The 21,969-nt window shown below is 47.8% G+C and overlaps 1 protein-coding gene across 3 annotated transcripts in view; it reads left to right on the top strand.

The window, feature by feature from the left end:
* The window catches only part of SCN10A (sodium voltage-gated channel alpha subunit 10), an 88,845-nt gene that overhangs the window by 53,850 nt on the left and 13,026 nt on the right, over positions 1-21,969 (top strand). For 2 of the 3 annotated variants that reach the window (XM_070777259.1, XM_070777257.1), the window contains 7 exons: positions 6,050-6,409; positions 8,487-8,939; positions 10,239-10,373; positions 11,967-12,090; positions 13,072-13,226; positions 16,865-17,038; positions 21,143-21,265. In XM_070777259.1, the coding sequence (XP_070633360.1) occupies positions 6,050-6,409; positions 8,487-8,939; positions 10,239-10,373; positions 11,967-12,090; positions 13,072-13,226; positions 16,865-17,038; positions 21,143-21,265 (1,524 nt within the window). Of the gene's footprint in view, positions 1-6,049; positions 6,410-8,486; positions 8,940-10,235; positions 10,374-11,966; positions 12,091-13,071; positions 13,227-16,864; positions 17,039-21,142; positions 21,266-21,969 lie in introns of all 3 variants that reach the window. The other variant, XM_070777258.1, reaches the window with a different exon arrangement.

The raw sequence follows: 21,969 nt of genomic DNA, 5'->3' as shown, positions 1-21,969 counted from the left end.
GCATGGTTCTTAATTCTGAATGTATGTGGTAATTCTTTATACCATGGAGTTCCAGCTTGATTGTATTGTGCTCAGAGAACATACACGGTATGATTTCAATGCTTTGAAATTTATTAATAATCTTCTTTTGGCTCAGTACAGTGAAAATATTCCTTATGTGCTTGAAAAAAGTATCTTCTGCAGTTGTAGGGTGCAATATTCTGCATATATATCCACTGAGTAGAGAAAGTTCATTATATGGTCCAGATATTCTATATCCTTGCTTATTTTTGTCTGCTTGTTGTAGCAATTACTGAGATGGTCGTGTGTAAAAATATCTCCCACTGTGATTACAGCATGGTATGTTTCTCCTTATGATTCTGCCTTAAGGCTATGTTCTTAAATGCATACATATTTTAAATTATTATATCTTCCCAGTAGAGTAAAATGTTTATCCAAGAGAATGGACCTTCTTTATCCCTAGAAATGCTTTCTGTTTGATATTAATTAAGCAACTGGCTCAGACGGTAAAGCGTCTGTCTGCAACGCAGGAGACCCAGGTTCGATCCCTGGGTTGGGAAGATCCCCTGGAGAAGGAAATGGCAGCCCACTCCAGTATTCTTGACTGGGAAATCCCATGAATCGTGGAGCCTGGTAGGCTACCGTCCATGGGGTCGCAAAGAGTCAGACACGACTGAGCGACTTCACTTTCAGAAGCAACTCTGTTTTCTTCTAGTTTAGAATTTGCCTGATATATCTTTATCCATCCTTTTACTTCCAGCCTTTGTGTATCTTTAAGGTTTTTATATGCCTGTTATAAATGGTAGACAGATTTTAGATTCTTATTCAGTTCTGACAATCTACTTTTTGTCTTCTAACCAAAGCGTTTAGCCCGCTTATTTTATGGTGAATACTGATATATTTGGATATGTGTATATCATTATATTCTGGGTTTTCTATTTGCTTCCTCTGTTCTAGCATTTTTGTTCTGTCTCTCTTCTTGATTTATTTTGAACTGTTTGTTTTGCCTTGTTCCATTTTTCTCTTTTATTGGTTTGGAAATACTCTGTTTCTATTCTTTGAGTGGTTACCTTAGAAATGAGAGCAGGTATTGTTAACTTAATCAAAGCCAGAAGTTAGCTAAGATCTTTACGTTCCAGGACAACTTTTATTCCAGTTCCCCCTTCCCAGCTTCCTATTTTATTAAGTATTTTAATTTTATCTTGTTTTTTAAAAGCTGTATGACTTAATCAATTATAAATTATTCAAGACTTGTGCAAGCAATACCCAAAATTCGGTAGCTTAGCCCAATAAAAGTATATCCCTCACTCAAGTTGGAGTCTTACGCAATTCAGTCAGCTCTCGGTGGGACTCCTTCTAGAAGGGACTGTGCCATGTATGAAGAAGGCCTGCACAACCTTCATAGCTTGCCCCTCCTTGTGGAAATACGACCAGCTTACACAGTCAAAGGCTTTATCAATCAGGGCTCATGGTTTCTTTTGTAACACAATTTCTTCAAAACTTAGAGGAATTCAGACCTCTCTCTGTGTCATACACTCAGAGCGCTTTCTTTGGCAAAGTTCTCAGTTCTGCTCTGTTTCTCTGCTTTCTTGTCCCCACATCTCTCTGCCTCAAAGGGTGGCTACAGCATTAATATGATCTTTGCTAAGATGTGCTTCATTTCACTGAAACCTTTAACTGGTCTTGAGCACATAAAGACTTAATCTCATTGCTTACTCTTTGAGGTCTAAAACAGTGTACTTCCCTAAACCTTCAAGACTCTAAACTGCTGGGTTCTTTTTTTTTTCAATTGAAGTATAGTTGGTTGGCAATGTTATGTCACTTTCTTCCATACAGCAAAGTGATTCAGTTATACATTTTCCTTTTATTTATTATCAATGAGCCAAATATTCCCAGAGCGCATTTATTTCTTATAAAGTCTTTTTAATTAATTAGTTAACTTAGTTATGGCATGCGGGATCTTCCCTGTGTCATGTGGAATCTTTTGTCAGCACGCACAGACTTATACACAAACTCTCCAGCTGTGGCTCAGAGTGCACAGGCTTCAGTAGCTGTGGCCTGTGGGCTTGGTTGCTCCATAGCAGGTGGGACTTCTTAAAATTTTTATATTTAATTGGAAGATAATTGCTTTCCAATGTTGTGTTGATTTCTGACATACAACATGAATCAATCATAGGTGCATATATGTCCACTCCCTGTTGAACCTCCCTCCCCTCCCACCCCATACTAACCTTCTAGATTGTCATAGAGCTCTGGGTTGAGCTCCCTGCATCATACAGCGAATTTCCACTGGCTATCTATTTTACATATGGTAATGTGTATGTTTGGAGAAGGCAATGGCACCCCACTCCAGTACTCTTGCCTGGAAAATCCCATGGACGGAGGAGCCTGGTGGGCTGTAGTCCATGGGGTTGCTAAGAGTCGGACACGACTGAGCAACTTCACTTTCACTTTTCACTTTCATGCACTGGAGAAGGAAATGGCAACCCACTCCAGTGTTCTTGCCTGGAGAATCTCAGGGATGGGGGAGCCTGGTGGGCTGCCGTCTATGGGGTCGCACAGAGTCAGACACGACTGTATGTTTCAATGCTACTCTCTCAATTTGTCCCACCCCCACCTTCGCCCACTGTGTCTACAGGTCTCTTCTCTATGTCTGGCACGTGGGATCTTAATTGCCCAACCAGGGATCAAACCTGTGTCCCCCACATTGCAAGGCAGATTCTTAACTACTGGACTACCAGGGAAGTCTGCCTTACAATATCTTAACAGCTGGTTACAAGAGAGTTGGTTAAAACGTAGCCAATTACAACTGATACTAAGTTTCTGTTCAACAGACCTATCCCCTAGGGCTTCTAGCTCATGATCCACCCCAAAATTATTACAGGCAATCATTTTGCCCATGCAACACAAATCAACACTTTGCAAGCCTTCTGTTAGTTTCCTTGCTATCCATCACGTGATCATTAAGCCCGTGCCACATATCTGATATTGTTGAAATGGTTCTCTTCAACATACAAATTTCTCCATTAATCAAGAGAAGTACAACTAGTTGGAGTGATAGTCTCTAAATCTGTGAGTTAGCATCAGATCAGATCAGATCAGATCAGTCGCTCAGTCGTGTCCGACTCTTTGCGACCCCATGAATCACAGCACGCCAGGCCTCCCTGTCCATCACCAACTCCCAGAGTTCACTCAGACTCACGTCCATCGAGTCAGTGATGCCATCCAGCCATCTCACCCTCTGTCGTCCCCTTCTCCTCTTGCCCCCAATCCCTCCCAGCATCAGAGTCTTTTCCAATGAGTCAACTCTTCGCATGAGGTGGCCAAAGTACTGGAGTTTCAGCTTTAGCATCATTCCTTCCAAAGAAATCCCAGGGCTGATCTCCTTCAGAATGGACTGGTTGGATCTCCTTGCAGTCCAAGGGACTCTCAAGAGTCTTCTCCAACACCACAGTTCAAAAGCATCAATTCTTCGGCGCTCAGCCTTCTTCACAGTCCAACTCTCACATCCGTACATGACCACAGGAAAAACCATAGCCTTGACTAGATGAACCTTTGTTGGCAAAGTAATGTCTCTGCTTTTGAATATGCTATCTAGGTTGGTCATAACTTTCCTTAGAGGTTTATGTTTATAGTGTATTCCATGCTGATTGGGAAACTCTCCTTGTGTGTCTGCTCCAAGTAGTGACTCGAGGATCCAGGACAGTGTGTATCTCCCATCTTCAATGGGTGGCCTCCATGGGGGCGATGGGAAAGGAAGAGAAAGTGCATGGTGTTTTATGGCTCTGCCTGAAAGTGGTGCATATTACTTCTGTCTCTATCTCCATTCCATCAGCCGGAACTCAATAATATGATCTCAACTATTTGCAAGTAAAGCTGGAAAACAGTATTCTTTTGTGGCTGAGAGGAGTAAAAGTGAATAATGCCATAGAGCCAGTCTCTGCCCTACCCCATGAGACTTTACTGTTGTGTCCATTCAGCGTTTAAGAGTCATTCTCATACTTAGCACTTCCTTGCTCTTTTTCCACTCTTGCGTATAATACGTTCCTTCTGGGATCACTTTCTGCCTGACGTACATCATTTAGAATTTCTTTCAGTGAGTGCCTCTGGCAGTAACCTCTCTCAGTTTTATCTGAAATTTGCCATTCAATTTGCCATTCTCTTGAGAGAGATTTATTATGGGACCTTTCCTTAATGATGGGAGAATTCCTGTTACACTGTCTACCTCAGGCAGCACTGGGATGTTTCCTGCTTGCTATGCCTCGTGAGACTATTAAAACTTATGCTCAGATTCACTCAGTTTTACAAATGCCTTTGAGTAAAATTGACTTCAGAAATCTAGTTATATCTCTGAATTCACAGAATTATTTAATTTTTGATCAAAGAATTACTTTATTGACAGATGATCAATGCATTTAAGATTTTATTATCTAGCATTTTTAGTAACTTTTTGATGGAGAAGGGAGCCCAAGGGGGACCCAATATAGTCTTCCATATTACTCTATTTTCTGATATTCTTCACAAGTTCAAGGACATTTCCTCACCAAATGGTGACTTCTTTAGTAGAGGACAGATGTTAGACTTACTTTGCATTCTGTTCCAAAAGAAAAGCATCTTCATTAATAGAAGTTCCAGATTAAATCTAAAGTGAAAGTGAAAATGAAAAAGTCTCTCAGTTGTGTCCGACTTTTTGCAACCCCATGGACTGGAGTGTGTAGCCTTTTCCTTCTGAAGGGGATCTTCCCAACCCAGGGATCGAACCCAGGTCTCCCACATCGCAGGCAGATTCTTTACCAGCTGAGCCACTGCTCTAAGGTAAACACAGACTGCCCACCCCCACATCATATAGAAAAATAGATATGGAACTCCCTGTATAAGGGGATTAAACCCACTCCCTCTGGGCTGATTGCTGTGTTGAGTGATCAAACTGCTGCTGCTCTGTCCAGCACAGCCTCCCAGCACCTTAACCAGAACCTGGCTCTTAGTATTGTATGTTAGTCACTCAGTCATGTCTGACTCTTTGCGACTCCATGGACTGTATCCCGCCAGGCTCCTCAGTCTGTGGAATTCTCCAGGAAAGAATACTGGAGTGGGTTGCCATTTCCTTCTCCAGGGGATCTTCCCGACCCAGGGATTGAACCTGGGTCTCCTGCATTGCAGGCAGAAGCTTTACCGTTTGAGCTACTAGGGAAGTTACTAGGCTCTTAGTAAGTGCTCCATAAATGCCCCATGAAAGCTGAGCTCACATATTTCTTTCTAACAAATTAGAGAACCACACAAATATATTTTTTAAATGTTTAAACATCTTTATGCATGGCACTCTGCTCTCTTGTGGGACTTAGCACATTTGGGTTTACAGTGAAGACTTCCTGGGTCTTTGCCTTTATCTTTACAACTAATTCATTGTTCCCGTGAGGACAAGAGCCTATATGCCACTTTCCATATACCTCACAGGCTAGTACAGTGCCTAGTGTGTGTGTGGCTGGTGTTCAGCAAAGTAGGTAGATTGGTTGGTCAAGTAAATAAACCTCTGAAATCACAGATATTTGCCATTTCAGAGCTGGTGGGGATTAAAGGTGTTGTTCACAGCCTCAGGACAAGAAATGCCCTAAGACAATGGTTAGCCAATACCTATCAAATGCAGTGGATCGTGCCCTACCTGCAGGCGGCTAGCCTCTATTCAGGTCAAACGTGAGCTCTTCTCACTCATTTGTGAGCTCCATCATACCCCACTCCACCCCATAGAGTAGCTCCACATTAGGAGGCTTGTGGCTACAGAGCAGAGTACCTGTCACAAGACCACAACCCCAGTATGAGACCCCTGACTTGGCCACAATCAGTGGAGCACACTAGTACATCGAGGGTTGGTCATATTTTTGAGTAACAGGTAACATGGGGAGGAAGGCCTCAAAGCAGTTTCTGGGATCAACCCATGCTAATGGAGTGAGTTGCCATGTGCTTTTCCCAGATCTTTGGTTTCTGACCAGGTCTTGAGAGGAAAGGTGATGGTCAGCTTCCAGGACCTGACACGGTCTCTGTTTCTCTGCAGCTGCGGGTCTTCAAGCTGGCCAAGTCCTGGCCAACCTTAAACACGCTCATCAAAATCATTGGCAACTCGGTCGGGGCTCTGGGGAACCTCACCATCATCCTGGCCATCATTGTCTTCATCTTTGCTCTGGTTGGCAAGCAGCTCCTGGGGGAAAACTACTGCCAAAAGCGGAAAAAAATTTCAGCGCTCAACGAAGATTGGCCACGCTGGCACATGTATGACTTCTTCCACTCCTTCCTCATCGTCTTTCGGATCCTCTGTGGAGAGTGGATTGAGAACATGTGGGCCTGCATGGAAGTTGGCCAGAAGTCTATCTGCCTCATCCTTTTCTTGACAGTGATGGTACTGGGCAACCTGGTGGTGAGTGCACGGGCAATGCAGGAGACTTCAGGGTTACCCTAGAAAGCTTTGATGTTGCACATGTGCTGCCACATTGCACCTCCCTGACGAAAAAGCCTTCAAACCTTTCAGAGAGGTGTGGGGTACATCATGAGAACTGTCCATTGGGAGGCAGCAGGAATAAGCTTATGTGACAGAGCAGGAAGGACCTGGTTTAGAAGCCCAGCTCCACCTCCAGTAAAGTTGGGTGATCCTGTGCAAGAGACAATCTCCTGAGTTTTAATTCCCTTAAAATAAAAAAATAGTGCTTACTCATGGGCTTACTGGGAGAATTAAATTGTAGGAATAATATATGCAAATTGCCTAGTGTAGCATCTGAGCTATGGCAGAAAGTCAATAAATGTTAGTTGTTAGTTGTTGAAGGAAAATTTCCCTTCCCCACTGTAGGGGGTATCAGGAGATTTTTTTTGGGGGGGGGAGGGGGTAGGGAATAAGAACTGACTGATATCTCGGAGCTATATGGGTTCTAGCTAAGAGCATGAGGGTAAGCACAATGGGACTAGAGGAAGGAGCTAGGTCATAGATAACATCCAACATCATGATGACAGTAACAAAATCCTCTCCCAGGCTTGGGGGAAGCCCCTCTGGAGGCCTTTATCCCAGTTGGCCCCACCACCCCTTCTCTGTCCCAGCCTGGCTCCTCCCCCTCAGCTTGTGTCCACTCTCTCAAGTTCCGGGTACCCTTGCTCTCAGCTCTGGCCTGGGTAGGGGGAAGGTGTGACTTCTAGGAACCATTTTCTCTCTCTCTCTTTTTTTTTTTATTGAAGTATAGTTCATTTACAACATTGTATTAGTTTTAGATGTATAGCTTAGCGATTTGGTTTTTTCCCATTATGAGTGGCTACAGGATATTGAGTGTGATTCCCTGTGCTATCCCTGTAAATTCTTACTGCTCATCTGTTTTGTGTATAGTCGTTTGTATCTGTTAATCCCTTACTCCTAATTTATGGCTCCTCCTCCCACCTTTCCCCTTTGGTAACCATAGTTTAGTTTCTGTCTGTGAGTATGTTTCTGTTCTGTATATTCATATTTATTGTTTTTTAGATTCCACATATAAGTGATATCATATAGTAAGTTTCTTTGTTTGACTTATTTCACTAAGCATTATATCCTTTAGGTCCATCCATGTTGCTAAAAATAGCAAAATATATTTTTTATGGCTGATTAATATTCCATTGTGTATATGTGTGTGTGTGTGTGTGTGTGTGTATGTGTGTGTGTTTATACACACCGCATCTTCTTGAGCCAATCATCTGCTGATAGATATTTGGGTCACTTCCATGTCTTACAGGAGCCCCTTTCTTATTGCCCTGGAAGTCAACCAACCTGAATTCTTTTCCCATAAGATTTTTACAGATAGGGGAAAACTAAACCATAAGAGGGGATGACAAGACAAATCCAGGTTCTTCAAAGTCTTTCCCACCAGGGTTCCTGAGCCAGAGCAGCCTTCTACCTGCTCTCTGAGTAGGGGGCTGGACAGACTGCCTTTCCTCCCAGCTGAGCTCCCCATCCTTGCAGAGTCACAGGGGCCCCTGACCCTGAGGCAGGAACTTTGCCTCTCTGAGCATTTTTACATCCTCATGTCATTTCCTCTTCACAACCACTCTGAAAGGTAGGGGACCCCCACTCCCTGCTGATAGGGGAAGGACATGAAGTTGGAAGCAGAGAGGAGATGTACCCAGGATTCCAGAGTGAGCAGCTGAACCAGAGTTTGGCTGATAAGGGTGGTCCTGGGGCATGCCCAGGCCTGCTCCTTTTGTTGTCCCTTAATGTCCCTTTGCTCAGCAGGAGTGACCCTCCTCTGTGGTGGAGAATGCTTGCAGGCCCTGTTCATGTGGCATGGGCATGGACATCTTAAGGGCATCCCTGAGGCTCCTCTCAGTTGCTGTCAGAATGTCCATTTCCCCACGAAGACAAGCATCTTGGGTGGGCAGAAGAGGCCCAGGTGTGGCTGTCCTGCCATCCAGCTGCCAACCTGGTGGGCTGTGGAAGGGCTCAGCTCATCGACATGATCTTCCCTGCTACACCTTCTCTCCAGGTGCTTAACCTGTTCATCGCCCTGCTGCTGAACTCCTTCAGTGCCGACAACCTCACACCACCTGAGGACGACGGTGAGGTGAACAATCTGCAGGTGGCCTTAGCCAGGATCCAGGTGTTCGGCCAGCGCACCAAGAGGGCTCTTTGCAGTTTCCTCAGTCGGCCCTGCTTGCTCCCCCGGTCCAAGGCAAAGCCCCAGCTGGTGGTGAAAATCCCACTTTCCACCTCCATAGCCAAGAACCACATTGCTGCTGAGGGAGCCCTGGGGAGCCCCGGACGGCTCCCAGCTCTCAGAAGCCCCAGGGATGACCCCGGTGACTTCATCACCGATCCTAATATATGGGTCTCTGTGCCCATTGCTGAGGGCGAATCCGACCTGGATGACTTGGAGGAGAATGGTGAGGAGGATGCTCAGAGCACCAGGCAGGAAATGATCCCCCAAAGGCAGGTGAGAGTTCTCCCATGGGATAACCACAGGAAGCAGGGAGGGGCCTCAGGGCTGGAGTGACCAGGGGCAGCAGGGAAATTTTAATAAGAGGTTTTCCAACCTCAGGGCTGGTGCAGCCTTGAAGAGCCCCAGGCAAGCCAGGTATAAGAGCTCTAGACATTAGGAAGCACAGGCCATGCCAAGTTCTCTGGAGAAGGTTGCATTTAAGCAGGGTAATCAGAGGGCAGGGGAAGTGTCTGATCCCCAGGCCACCTGGAGATGCTTGAAAGTGTCTTTCCTACAGCTGCCCCATTCATTCCACCCAACCCGGGCTCTGTGCAGGAGATGTGAATAAGATTCCTTTAAGAACAGGATGTTGTCCAAAAGCAAGGCTCCTCTCATCTTCACCAGCAGCCTAAATGATCACTATGTGACTCATTCATCCAACTTTTCCCGACAAGGGATGTCACAGGGAAATGACATTTGCTCCTTTGGCACCAAGGAATTGAAAGCACATTTTTGGGTAACATATATTTTTAAGTGCTTTGCACAGCTCCTTTCTACCTTAAGGTATAAATCAACCCTTGTTAACCTCTTCTCAACAACTGAGCACATGCGCCTCTCCACAACGTGGAAAGGCAGGGCTGCCTATGGGACCTGGGGACAGAGTGCTGCTGGCCAGGCCACTAAGTGGCCTCAGACAGCTGTGCTTTGAGTCTACAGCTCTCCCCTAGCCTCCTTCCCTTGCAGCTGTCACTGCTCTTGTGTTCCAGCAGCTGCTGTTATCAGCTGCCATATTTTACATGCCTTTGTCTGGGTGACAGCCGAAGGCAGGCCATCAACATCCCCCGAGTAAAGGACATGAACTCTGTCACAGCCGTCTCCACTCAGAGTCATTTTCAATTACTTTGGGGGTTCTTGGGGTCTCCAAAGGGCCAAGTTCATGACCACTCTGACCCCAGAACAAGTGACAATGGTCATGGCTAACATCTATGGAGCCAAGCACTACTTGCTAAGTGCTTTGCAAGTATGAACATATTTAGTCATCAAAATAACCAAATAAAGTAGATCTTGCCTTCTCAAGTTTGCAGATGGGAAAAATAGAAATAAGAGAGGTTAAATAACTTGCCTAATGTCACACATCTTGTCAGTAATGATGCCAGGAGCACACAGAGATCCATCTGGCTATATGTATATACATTAATTGTATGTATCAAGTCCTTGGCTCTGGCAGACAATGCTGTGCAATATCTCTTCAGAGTTAGAAGTGATCAACTGAGGGGGAGCCCAGGTACCCAAGAGAGGACTTTCTCTCACTATCAGGAGCAGCTGCAGCAAGTTGGGAAGTATGAGGACCACCTGCCACCCAGGAGCCCAGGGTCTGGAATATCCTCTGAAGACCTGACTCCAGGCCTAGGTGAGAAGTGCAAAGGCGAGGCTCCTGCTCAGGGCCCTGCAGAGGTAGGTATGTGAGCTTCCTGGAGAGGTTGAAAGGCCTGCCGGACACTGACCAGGATGGTGGGGCCCGGAGGATGGGGCCGGGCATGAGGCGTTCCAGACCATGCTCAACCAAACCTCATGTCTCATCTTGGGAGTTTTTAAAGTCCTTCCTAATCTCTGGGCTAATCAGTATGATTTTATTGGGAAGAAAGAGGTTCCATAGACTAGGGGGCCAGGACCCATTCCTCAACCTCTCTGAGCCCCTGTGCCTCCATCTGGAAGCCAAGTGGTTATGGCTACTTGGTAGGACTTTTGAAGCTTCCATGAGATGCTGCTTGTCAAATGTTTAGCTCCTGCCAGAAATGGTATAAGTGCCCAGAAAATGACAGGCAAGAAAAAGGGAAACAAAAAGACAATGCACAGAGAAAGCTGAGTATCTTTCAGAGCCAGCAGATAAAAATCAGAGGTGCTGTGGGTGAAGAAGTCTTCCCTGTGACCACCCCCACTTTCTTTTGTCCACACCATCGTCTCTGGTCAAAACCAGACTGGTGCTGGGGAGAGGCTGTCTGTACTGAATGGTGAACTGATGGTCTCACATAGACCGAACAGGAAGAAGATCTTATAAGCGGTAAAAATAAACTTGGTGGTTTCATTACTAATCTTTAAAGAAAACAAGTTACATTGAAAGAGGTATCTCTAAAGATTTAGCATCTGTAATAGCTCCATATTACATTCAAGAATTTAATAAGAATTTAACTTGACACCTAACCACCGAGTTCCAATGGTGACAGGCACCGGGCAGGCAAAGATAAGGAAGACATAATTCATCCTGAAGCTATCAAGCCCATCAGCTTGAGGAGTGCCGGCCACTGGCTGTGTGCCTCTGGGCAAGGCTGGCCCAGAGGGGTGAGAGAAGAGGGTGGGCTGAGGTGGGATTTGAGGGCCCTGGATGAACACCGGCCTCTTGGTTCCAGCTGGGTGAGGGGTACTCTTCATGTGGACAGCATATTTCTGCTGAGCATTGTTAGGACTCCCCTGGCTAGTCTTCTCAGTGCATTCCTGCTGGGGATTGTTTTTGTTTTTGTTTTGTCCATGACCCCGGCCAGGCAGGGAGGGGCCTGACAATGACAGATGGGACCCACCCACCCCCATTTGGGTCCATTAGCCGGGCGATCAGGTTTACTAATATGAGAGCAGCTTCAGCTCCTAATTGAATTCATCTGGAGACATTACAGGGCTGAAGCTGCCAGGAGGGCAGCAGGGCCCCTGCAGCATTGCTCCATGATTAAATATTCAAGCCCAGTGAACGCTGAGAGTCTTGATGGGTGTAATTACGGTGTCTCGGGCCATCGCCAGCCCTCCATCAGGGGCCTGGAGGTTTAAAGTCTTGCACGGCTGAACCTCTGGGGCTCCGCAGAGAGCACCGCTGTTCTGGGGTTCAGCTGGCGAGGCACCAGAACAGAAGGGGCGCCATGGTGGGTCCAGCCCCAAGGGGCTCTCTCTGTATCTCAGGGCATCTTGGAACTCCAGGCCCGTTGGGCCGATGGTGACCGTGTGCAGATTCACGGGGCCCCACGGAGAGCTGGGTTCACTGCTGGGGCTTTTGCCCTGCAGGGAGCGGATGACACGAGCTCCTCGGAAGGCAGCACTGTGGACTTCCTGGACCCTGAGGAGATCCTGAGGAAGATCCCTGAGCTGGCAGATGACCTCGATGAGCCAGATGACTGCTTCACGGAAGGTAGAGTGGCAGCCACAGGCCTCCTCCCCTTGACATTCATTAGGGCCAGAATCCAGCTCATCTGGACACTTCTGTGTTCAGGGCTCTGGCCTGGGGTCCACAGGAGACAGACAAGCAGGATCTTTTGCTCCTTTCTCTCAGGCTTGAGGGCCCAGCGTCAAACACGAATGCCAGACTCCCAGAAGTTGAGCGGTGGAATCTGTATCTCCCGCCACATTAGACACAGCAAACAGATGCTCTGCCTTACTCATCACCTTTGAAAACACCTCACTGAGTTATAAACCTGCCCTGTTGAGAGTGAAAGAGAAAGGTAGCCACTGCCATGAACTCTTGATTGGGGACATAAAGGACCCAGAGGAGGGTAGGATCATCTGTGTCCCTCGATCCTTTGTGTGACTCTTACAGGCAGAACTTGCATCTTTTATCCTTCTTTTTCCTCAGTATTTAGAACAGCAAGGCCTGGCATGTCCTCAGTAGATATTTGTGCAATAAATGAATAAACATATTTCATATGATGAAAGTGATTGTGGCCTAAATAAACAAATGAACCATTTAATTGAGTTTCTACTTTCACACGACCCTGGGCTGGGCTGCCCCCCGGCCCCATCCCAGCCGTAAGGACCTCCCAGTTCAGCACAGGTTCAGGCATGGCCCCTCAGACACCCCCAGGCCCAGGCCCCATGTCTTGTCCAGCCACCAGAGAGGGTGGGATAAGGACAGGGACCATGATATCACCTGTAGGGAGGAAGATGCCTTGGAGGAGGTGAGAGTGAGCGAGACCAGTGGTGGAGAGGAGGAAGGGCAGGATGGAAAGGCTGCCTGAAAAGGGACCCGGCTTCTCTCACTTCCCAGGAAAGAATTCTTTTCCAAAGGAGCAGCAAGTGGCTTTCCCAGCAGAGCGGTTTCCCTGCCAGGGCTGGAGCCAAATGCGCTTCCTTTACCAGTGGAACATCACTCACCCCCAGGCCCTTCTCCCCACAGGCTGTGTTCACCACTGTCCCTGTTGCAGAGTGAACAGCTCCAGGTTTCCCTGGGCCACAGGCTGGCAGGTACGCAAGGCCTGCTTTCGCATCGTGGAGCACAGCTGGTTTGAAAGTTTCATTGTCTTCATGATCCTGCTCAGCAGTGGAGCGCTGGTAAGGGAGCATGGGGTCCCTACCCCAGAGTCCTCCAGGTGTGTGATCTCCCACCATCCAGAGGCCCTGGGGCTGAAACGCTGGGCTCCTTTGACTCCTGGGCTGGAAGTCCCCAACCTGTGACTGAAGGGCGATCTGCAGCCCAGCATGAGGGCTCCTCTTAGCAGGAGTGCATGATCTGTGCTTGAGGCGCCCAGGTCCTGGCCTGCTACACCTGACTGTGTGGATTTCAAGCCGTGAGTGTGGAGATCCCCTTTATAGACAGGGAAACCGACACTCAAAGGCTTCATGGGACTTGTCCAAGGCTACCCAGCTTTTCAGTCATAAAACCTAACTTTGCCCTCATTTGATCCAAAGTCCCTGATTTTTCACCTTCTGGCCTCCCAAACACACCGCCTTTTCTGAGGGCCCAGAACCAGGAGGACCACCCTTCCCTGCACTATCAGGTCACTTGCAAATAACCTGCTGTCATTCATTCAATGCTTACGGAAAATCATCACAACAGCACCTCTCAAAATTTAATCGCCCAGGGAGCTTCTTAAGATGCAGGTTCTGATTCAGTAGATCTGGGGTGAGACCTGAGAATTTGCATTTCCAGCAAGCTCCCACATGGTGCTGGTGCTGGTCCACAGGCCACAGTTTGAATAACGAGGCCTTACAGTCAGAGAGATTCTGAGTTGAGACACCTCCTAAACTGGTTCAGTGGTAAAGAATATGCCTGCCAATGCAGGAGATGCAGGTTCGATCCGTGGGTCAGGAAGATCCCCTGGAGGAGGAAATGGCACTCCAGTATTCTTGCCTGGAGAATTCCATGGACTGAGGAGCCTGGCAGGTTGCAAACAGTCCACAGATGTGCGAAGAGTTGAAAGCAACTGAACACACACTCATCCTAAGCCTCTTGCTGAATGCCCAGCTTTGTAGCACACGGAAGGATGTTTCCCTCTGCACCATGCCTTAGGCTCACCATGCAATCTCAACTCATCTTCCCAGTGAACCAAGGTAGACATGGACACAGGAAGGGATTTGTCATCCTCAGGGGTCCACATTTATGGATGAGGACATCACAGCCCCGAAAGCCCCCAGCTCGTTAGTTAAACGGAGTACTCACGCCCCAGCCTCTTGACTCATAGCCCCAGTGGTTCCACTTGTCTTACTCCCCAGGTGTCATTTACTCCCTGAAAGCAATATGCTGACCATCTGGGCATGCACTCCAAAGCCACATTTCCCAGGAAGGGAGGCCAAACTGCTGAGGGTGTTGTCTCAGCATTCAGGAGGAGCCAAAGAAGGTGAGAGGGTCTGATGGGAGGAAAGCTAAGCCAGCAAGGGCCCAGAGCTGAGGGAGGAGAGTCTCGTGCAGCAGGCTGGCCTGCCATCTTGGCTGAGTGGAGAGGGGCTGGCAGCATCTGGTGGTGCCCACTGCCCCAGCACAGGGTGGTGAGGTCTCTCTCAAATAGCAGTCTCAGCCTAGTGCTAAGTGCAGAGGCCACGCTGCAGGGCAAGGGGAGGCTGGGCAGCGTGTTCACCACACATACCCTTCCCTCTATCCTGAAAAAGATAACCTTATTCATTTGATGTGACTGTAACCACATTTGGTAGGGACTAGGTGCTTTCTTCATCATCTCCTTCTCTTCTCTCTCTACTCCCCTTCTCCACACACCCGAGCTGCTCCCCCGCCCTCCCTCCAGGCAGGGAGCACACATCCCACACCAGCTGCTGAACCCGCCCCAGCTTTGCTCTCCCATCCCCCTCTCCTTCCCCAAGGGACTGAACTGGCTGGCACCAAATTTAGTCTTCCTTATGCTTTTACTTTGAGTACATTAAAAAAAAAAAAAATAGCATGAGTTTTTATCTGACAAAGTGCAAAAAAAATACTTGGAAATTATGGGAAAATGCAAAGAAAAATAACACCCATTTTTCTATCACTCGGAGAGAATCTCACTTTGAAAACATTTTGGTGCACTTCCTTCCCATCTTTTTTATGGATGTAATACATAAGTATTACAAAATGGAAATCACACTTGTGCATTTCATAATTTCTCAGTAAATTTTCTTGGTAATTTGGTCTTCCTGTCTTATTGACTGGCTGCAGTAGCTAAGCCCCACACTCACTCCTGATAGCATTGAATCTGCCTACAATGCTGGAGACACAGGAGACCTGGATTCGACCCCTGGGTTGGGAAGATGCCCTGAAGGAGGGCATGGCAACCCACTCCAGTATTCTTGCCTGGAGAATCCCAAAGATAGAGAAGCCTGGTGGGCTACAGTCCATGGGGTCACAAAAGAGTCGAACATGACTGAGCAACTGAGAACACACACACATCCTTATGTGCACTCCTTTGGAGGTGTCGGTTTTTTCCTGTCTTAGATCCAGCCTTAGAAGCAGAACTGGAAGCAGGAATTCTTGTGCAATTTGTGGAGGGCACCCTCTGGGCTTCCCTGGTAGCTCAGTTGGTAAAGAATCCGCCTGCAGTGCAGGAGACCCCAGTTCAATTCCTGAATTGGGAAGATCCACTGGAGAAGCAATAGGCTACCCCCTCCAGTATTCTGGCCTGGAGAATTCCATGGACTGTATAGTCCCTGGGGTCACAAAGAGTCAGACACGACTGAGTGACTCACTTTCCTCTGGGCTGGAGCACGTGAAGGAAGTAGGACAGAACAGGGAAAGGGGCTGGGAAAAGATGTGGTTCCCATGAAGCCCAGCCTCACCCTGATCCCATGGGCGCTCTGAAGCATAAAGGCCATCGCAGGACTGTTCCACCTTGAAGCAAGGGGTCAGTCAGACACTGGCTGCAGCTGCCCCCAGAGGGGTGATACAGTCTCCTGAGGTGGAGTCCCTTCCCTTCAGCCCAGGGACGTGTTCTCAGGCAACAGGCATCACCAGCTGTTAGCAACCAACATTCACAGTAGCTGGAGATGGTCACACTGGTCCCTTCAACAGGATCTGAGTGGGAACCAACAATAGGTAGTGTCCTTAGGATACATTCTCGAAGGCAGAATTGCTGCATTTCTAAAACATTTGAGTCATATTCCCAAGTTAGGGGTCCAAAAAAACTCCACTAGTTTTTACTCCGCCCAGCTGTGTGTGAAAGGAGCTGCTTCCCCACAGCCAAACTGACTGGGGGTTCCCCTCACCCCATCCACCGCCCACCCCATGCCTCTTCCTCTTCATCAACCTGATGAAAGAGAAATGGCATCTTTTTCTTCATTTGGATTTCCTTGATTACTGGTGAAATGCAGCGTTCTTTTCCAGAGTTCATTGGTGAACCTTACTTTCATTTTCATGAACATCCTTTGTTGCTTTTATTTTTAAACCAAGTCACTGTTAAAAAATCCCTTTGGTTCACTTCCAAAATCCAATTCGAGAAGGATTCCTTTCTCACTTGTGTTCGGCTTCCCTGCAAAGTATAAGCAGAACTGTGTGTCCCCGCTGGCTCCAGGGAAGTCCTGGTTTGGATCTCGCAGGGCCTCCTCCACTAGCTCACGCTACCTCCCCAGAGCAGAGAAAACAAAATGATGCAGGTGAGCTGGTTCCCAAAGCTCCCCAGGGGCTGTGGCCAGGGCTGGCTAGATCCTTTCCTCTCCTCGGGCCCCACTGCTGTGGGTCTCGGCCACCTGTCAACTTGCTTCCTTCTTTCCAGGTCTTTGAAGATGTTTACCTTGACCAGAAGCCCACGGTAAAGGCCTTGCTGGAGTACACCGACAGGGTGTTCACGTTCATCTTTGTGTTTGAGATGCTGCTCAAATGGGTGGCCTACGGCTTTAAGAGTTACTTCACCAATGCCTGGTGCTGGCTGGACTTCCTGATCGTGAACGTGAGTGAACAGTGGGCACTTGTGGAGCTGGGGGTCCTTTCCTCTGGCTGATGGCTGTAGCTAGTGCAAAGAAAGTTTAGCAAGGGATCTGAGAATAGCCCTGCATCCCTGTGATCCAGGTAAGATCTAAACAGTACATGATTCCAACACAACAGTAACCTTCGAGTGAGTCTTTAGGTCCTTGGTCTCCATCCAGAAAGACCACTTTCTACTCTCTGTATTTTACATTCAAAGCAAGATAGACATGACCTTGAGTCCACTGGCAGGGCTTCCGGACCTCAGGATGCTAAAGACTGCCTGGCACAGAGAACCTGCCCTCCCTCTGACTCAGTGATCTCCAGCCCTTGCTGTGCTTTAGAATCACTTGGGGAGCTCGTAAGAATACAGTGAACAAACACTCCTCTTCCCAGAGATTCATATCTTACTGGCCCTAGATGGAGTCCAGGCATCAGTGTCCTGTAAAAGTTTCTGGGCATGTCCAATGTGCGGACAGGATAGAGAACCACCGAGCGTGCCCCACTGGCATTTCCCCAGCGGCACTAAGAGTGAGAGAGGCCCCACTGGAGAGGTGATGCCTGGAGCTTGTGTGTTCAGATGGACTTGTGGCCACTGGCCCTGCCTTAGGGGATTTACCAAGGGCCTCCCACTCATTAAACTTGAGATTTCTCAAAGCTCTGGGGAGACCATACTCAATAAAGTCTCCTAATAGTCCTTTTAGCCCCCAGAGCCCAGAGAGAGTGCCTCCTCTTCTTGACCATACAGTCCTCCCTCTGTCCAGGCTCTTGCAGTCTTGGCTTTTCAGGATGGCTGCCTGGGCTGTTTGTTCACTGCTGCATGTCTGAGGGTCCCTGCAGGCAGGGGAGGCACGGGCTAAGTCTTTCTCTGCTTCCCGCACTCCCACAGCCATCGGTGCCAAGGTCTGCACATCAGAGGTGTTAGGAAATGTGTCTGTATTTGGTGCTTGCCTCCTGAAGCTGGATGGAGTCCAGTTCAGAACATTCTGTCCAGCCTCCTGTGTTGGCAGGTCCCCCACAGCAGGCCTGGGCACCCAATTCTCTTCTTTCCTGATACCAATGCACTAGCAGCATCAGGCCACTGTATCACAGGGATTAGCTGTGAGGCCTGAAATCTGAGTCACAGGTGATAATTTTGTAGGTTATCAAATAATTATTCATAGATGAAGGATAAATGTTTAATTCCAGCCACCCACCCTCGTGAGGGGCAGTCACTCCTAAGCAGGTCTCACTAATTTCAGTCCTAATCACCTGAAATGGTCACCCACTCATCCACCCATTTTCCTACTATTTCTCCTTCTGACAACCCATCCCTTCTTCCGTTTATCCGACCGTTCACCCTTCCCTTCTTCCTTCCTTCCAAACATCCATTCATGTTTACGTCTCCTATTTATCCTCTGTCAGTCCCCCCCCTCCCTTCATCCATCCTCATTCTTCTTCCTCTCGTCCCTTCTGTCCCTCTGTTCACCCTAACTTTCTATCCATCCATCAATTGATTCTTAACCCTTCTCTTTCTATCCTTTGATTTCTCTTTCTATCAAACTGTCCAGTCATCTAACTTTCTATTCATTCATTCAAGCATCTTCCATCCAAGTATCCTTCTACTCATTCATTTCTATCTTTCTATTCTTCCTTTAATCTTCCTTATCCACCTGTCCTTCCTTTCTTCCACCCATCTGTCCATTCATCCCCTTTTCTTCCACTCATCCATCCTGTCAACCTTCCATGCATCCTCTCTTCTCTTCCATTCCTCTCTCCATCTATCTTTTCATTCATCCATCAGTCATTTTATCCAGCCAGCCATCCTTCCCCAGTCCATCCACCCCATTTATCCACTATGTCAATTCTTCTTTGCCTTCTTTCTTCCATCCTCTCTTTCAATTCTATCATATCCATCCTTGTATCATTTAATCCATTCTTCTATCCAATCACCCTTCAACTTTCTATCAATATATCTTCCTTCTTTCTTTCCTTTCTTCCATCCACTCATCCCAACATACTTCTGTCTTTCTTTCAATTTGTCAAAATGCTTATTTATAACTACAGAATATAAGATTGTCTTATGAAGTGCTCTGGCAGAGATAGAAGCCGAGAAATAAAAATTCCCTCTCTCCAGAAGTTTATACTTTAATCCTCCAGCAGATAGGACACACAGAGAGAAATAAACATATGATGATTGAGGATGCTGTGAGCACTGCTGGAAGCAATTAGTGTCTTAGGGACATAGAGACATAAACCTGCATCCACTCTGGGGGTGGCGTAGCTGGGAAGGCTTCATATAGAAGTTGGCATTAGATACAGAACTTAAAATGAGTGGGAGCAACAAGGTACAAAAAGGGGTGGAGTGGCCAATTTAATTAAAAGGTGACCCTGGGCAGAGGCACAGACACAGGTACATTTAGGGAATGATTTGATTTGGGTAGGGTATATGGATGGTATATGACTGGTAAAGCAGGCTGTGGCCATATTAAATAGGCTAAGGAGTCTGGAGCTTGTCCTGAGATGATAAAGCATCAGGGAAGGTTGGGAGTAAGGGAGAAACATGATCATAATCAAATTTGCAGTGGAGAATGGATGGGATGGATGCAGCAATGGGGCCTAGAGATCAGTCGGGAGGCTTGTGGCCTGAGCTGTAGGAATGGAGTTGGACTTGAGCAGGAGGGCTTTGATGGAGAGGCCCCAGCTACTGATTGCCCCAACTGCAGATTTTGCAGCCCTCCTGGGGACTGAGCAAAAGACTGAACAGGGTCCAGGATGGAACTGGCCCCAGACCTCCTGCTGTCAGTCAGCCAGGCAGCTGGGTGCCACCTGGTGACGTCTGGAGAGTTGCCTGGATGAAGGAAGGGGGTCCTTCCCATTCCATTTTTTTTGTCCTAGTGGAATAAGCTACAGTTCAGAGAACAGGCATTATTTGGGGCTCTAGCACCCAAGTGTAAACCCTTTCTTTTCTGACACACCCACCCAGCTATCAAGACAGACTGAGCCTGAATTCAGCCCACCAGTCATGGTGCCGTTGGGGTCTCCCAGGACTGGGTCACAGTCTCTGGCAAGCTCATGCCAAGGCATAAGGTATCTCTCTGGAACCTTCAAAGTTCCTGGGAAGCATGACCATTTTTCCATGTCAGTTTGTGTCACTTGCAGTCCTTGGTCCAACACTTCAAAAATGCAAAACCGACTGACCAGCAGGGACTCACAACTCAAGTCACCGTGCCTCAGCTGCCTGTCAAGGCTGAGTCTCCTGACCCCATGCCGGTCATCCTCCTGCAAAATTGCAGAGCTGTGAGGGCCTCAGAGTTCTATTAGCCTGACTCCTCACTTTACAAAGGGTAACAACTTTTGTAAACCTGGACTAGCAAGGCACTGACTGAAGGTTGCAAAAAAATCAGTGTTGAAAGGGAACTAGACCCCACCCAGCTTCTCCAGTGGCTCAGTGGTGAAAAATCTGCCTGCCAATGCAGGAGACACAGGAAAATTCCCTAGGTCAGGAGGATCCCCTGGAGAAGGAAATGGCAACCCACTCCAGTATTCTTTCCTGGGAAATCCCATGGACAGAGGAGCTGTCAGGCTACAGTCCATGGGGTCAGACGCAACCGAGCGACTACAAAACAGATCTCACCCAGCCCAGGACTCTTTCCTTCCCTCTTTTCTGAGCACATACAATTGAGAATCACTTTATATTCCTCAAGATGGACTTTCAGCGTCACCCCCATGAAGGGCCAGCATCTCTATCCAAGTCTCTGAAAGTCAATCAAATGTTAAAGGCTGTTGGGACCTGGCTGATGCCCCTAGAGGGGAAAGGGAAGGCTGATTTACTCCACCAGGAGCTTGACTGCCTACAACCAGGGGGTGGCAATGTGAGAGACTGAGATTTTCTTCAACAGTAGTTCAGATTAATGTTGAATGAAAGCTTTAATGAAAGTGAAGAGATTGGACTCTTGCTTTACTTCTCATTAGAGTTCAGAATAAGGTGGAAGCCAGGATGATGGCTCCTACAGAGTAGGGAGTGGGAGGGATTTCCTGTCTTCTTCCACCAGGGCCAACTGAGGAAATTTAGGGTGATGCTTTTGCTCTCTGCCTGCTCTCTTGTCAGATCTCATTGACAAGCCTCATAGCAAAGATCCTGCAGTATTCTGATATGGCATCCATCAAAGCCCTTCGGACCCTCCGTGCCCTGCGGCCACTGCGGGCTCTGTCTCGATTTGAAGGCATGCGGGTAAGACTTACCTCCTAACTGCTCTGGTCTGCAGCATTTGGTTTCCACGCCACCTTCATGCTCTGTGTACCACTGACCCTGAGCGCTGGGCCCCGCCCCCAAAGAGCCCCACTTTCTGCTGTCACACTGGTGGTCCTGCAGTGTCCCAACTCTCCTGGTTCTCCTTCAAGTCCCTCTGTAAGCGCTCTTCGCTTCTCACATCCAACAGGACCCAGACCTCACTCTCTCTTGCTCTCAGTGAGGTGACCCTGCTTCACGCCTTTTGTCCTTATTGTAAAAATCTTCACAACATCCCAAGCTCTTCATCTTTCCATGACAAATAAGCCTTGCCTCTGACATTCCTTTTAAATGCAGTGACAGACAGCAGCTTGGCCACCACCCACCCGCAGGGATCGTTTCTCCAACCCGGCGCAATCATTTGTCCTCTGGATTCTCTCCTTTGATCCATCCCTCTCCTCATCCATGGCTTCAGCCTCCACCTTGCCCTCCCTGTCTTCCTCAGAAGGGAATGCTCACAAGCCTGGCCCTTGTCTCACAGGGGGACAAGGGACTGCACATTTCCACCCCCCTTCCTCATAACCATGAAAGTCTCCTGGTACAGAAAGCAAGGTTTCTTTCTTCCTCCACCATTGCCTCAAAAAATACACAGTACTTTCAAAACAAGTGTGGGCTTTTAAAATTAACTTGTATCTTTTCAAACACTA

This window comes from Bos indicus, chromosome 22, assembly GCF_029378745.1.
Source record: "Bos indicus isolate NIAB-ARS_2022 breed Sahiwal x Tharparkar chromosome 22, NIAB-ARS_B.indTharparkar_mat_pri_1.0, whole genome shotgun sequence".
Lineage (NCBI taxonomy): Eukaryota > Metazoa > Chordata > Mammalia > Artiodactyla > Bovidae > Bos > Bos indicus.
This window is presented reverse-complemented; position numbering and strand designations above follow the sequence as displayed.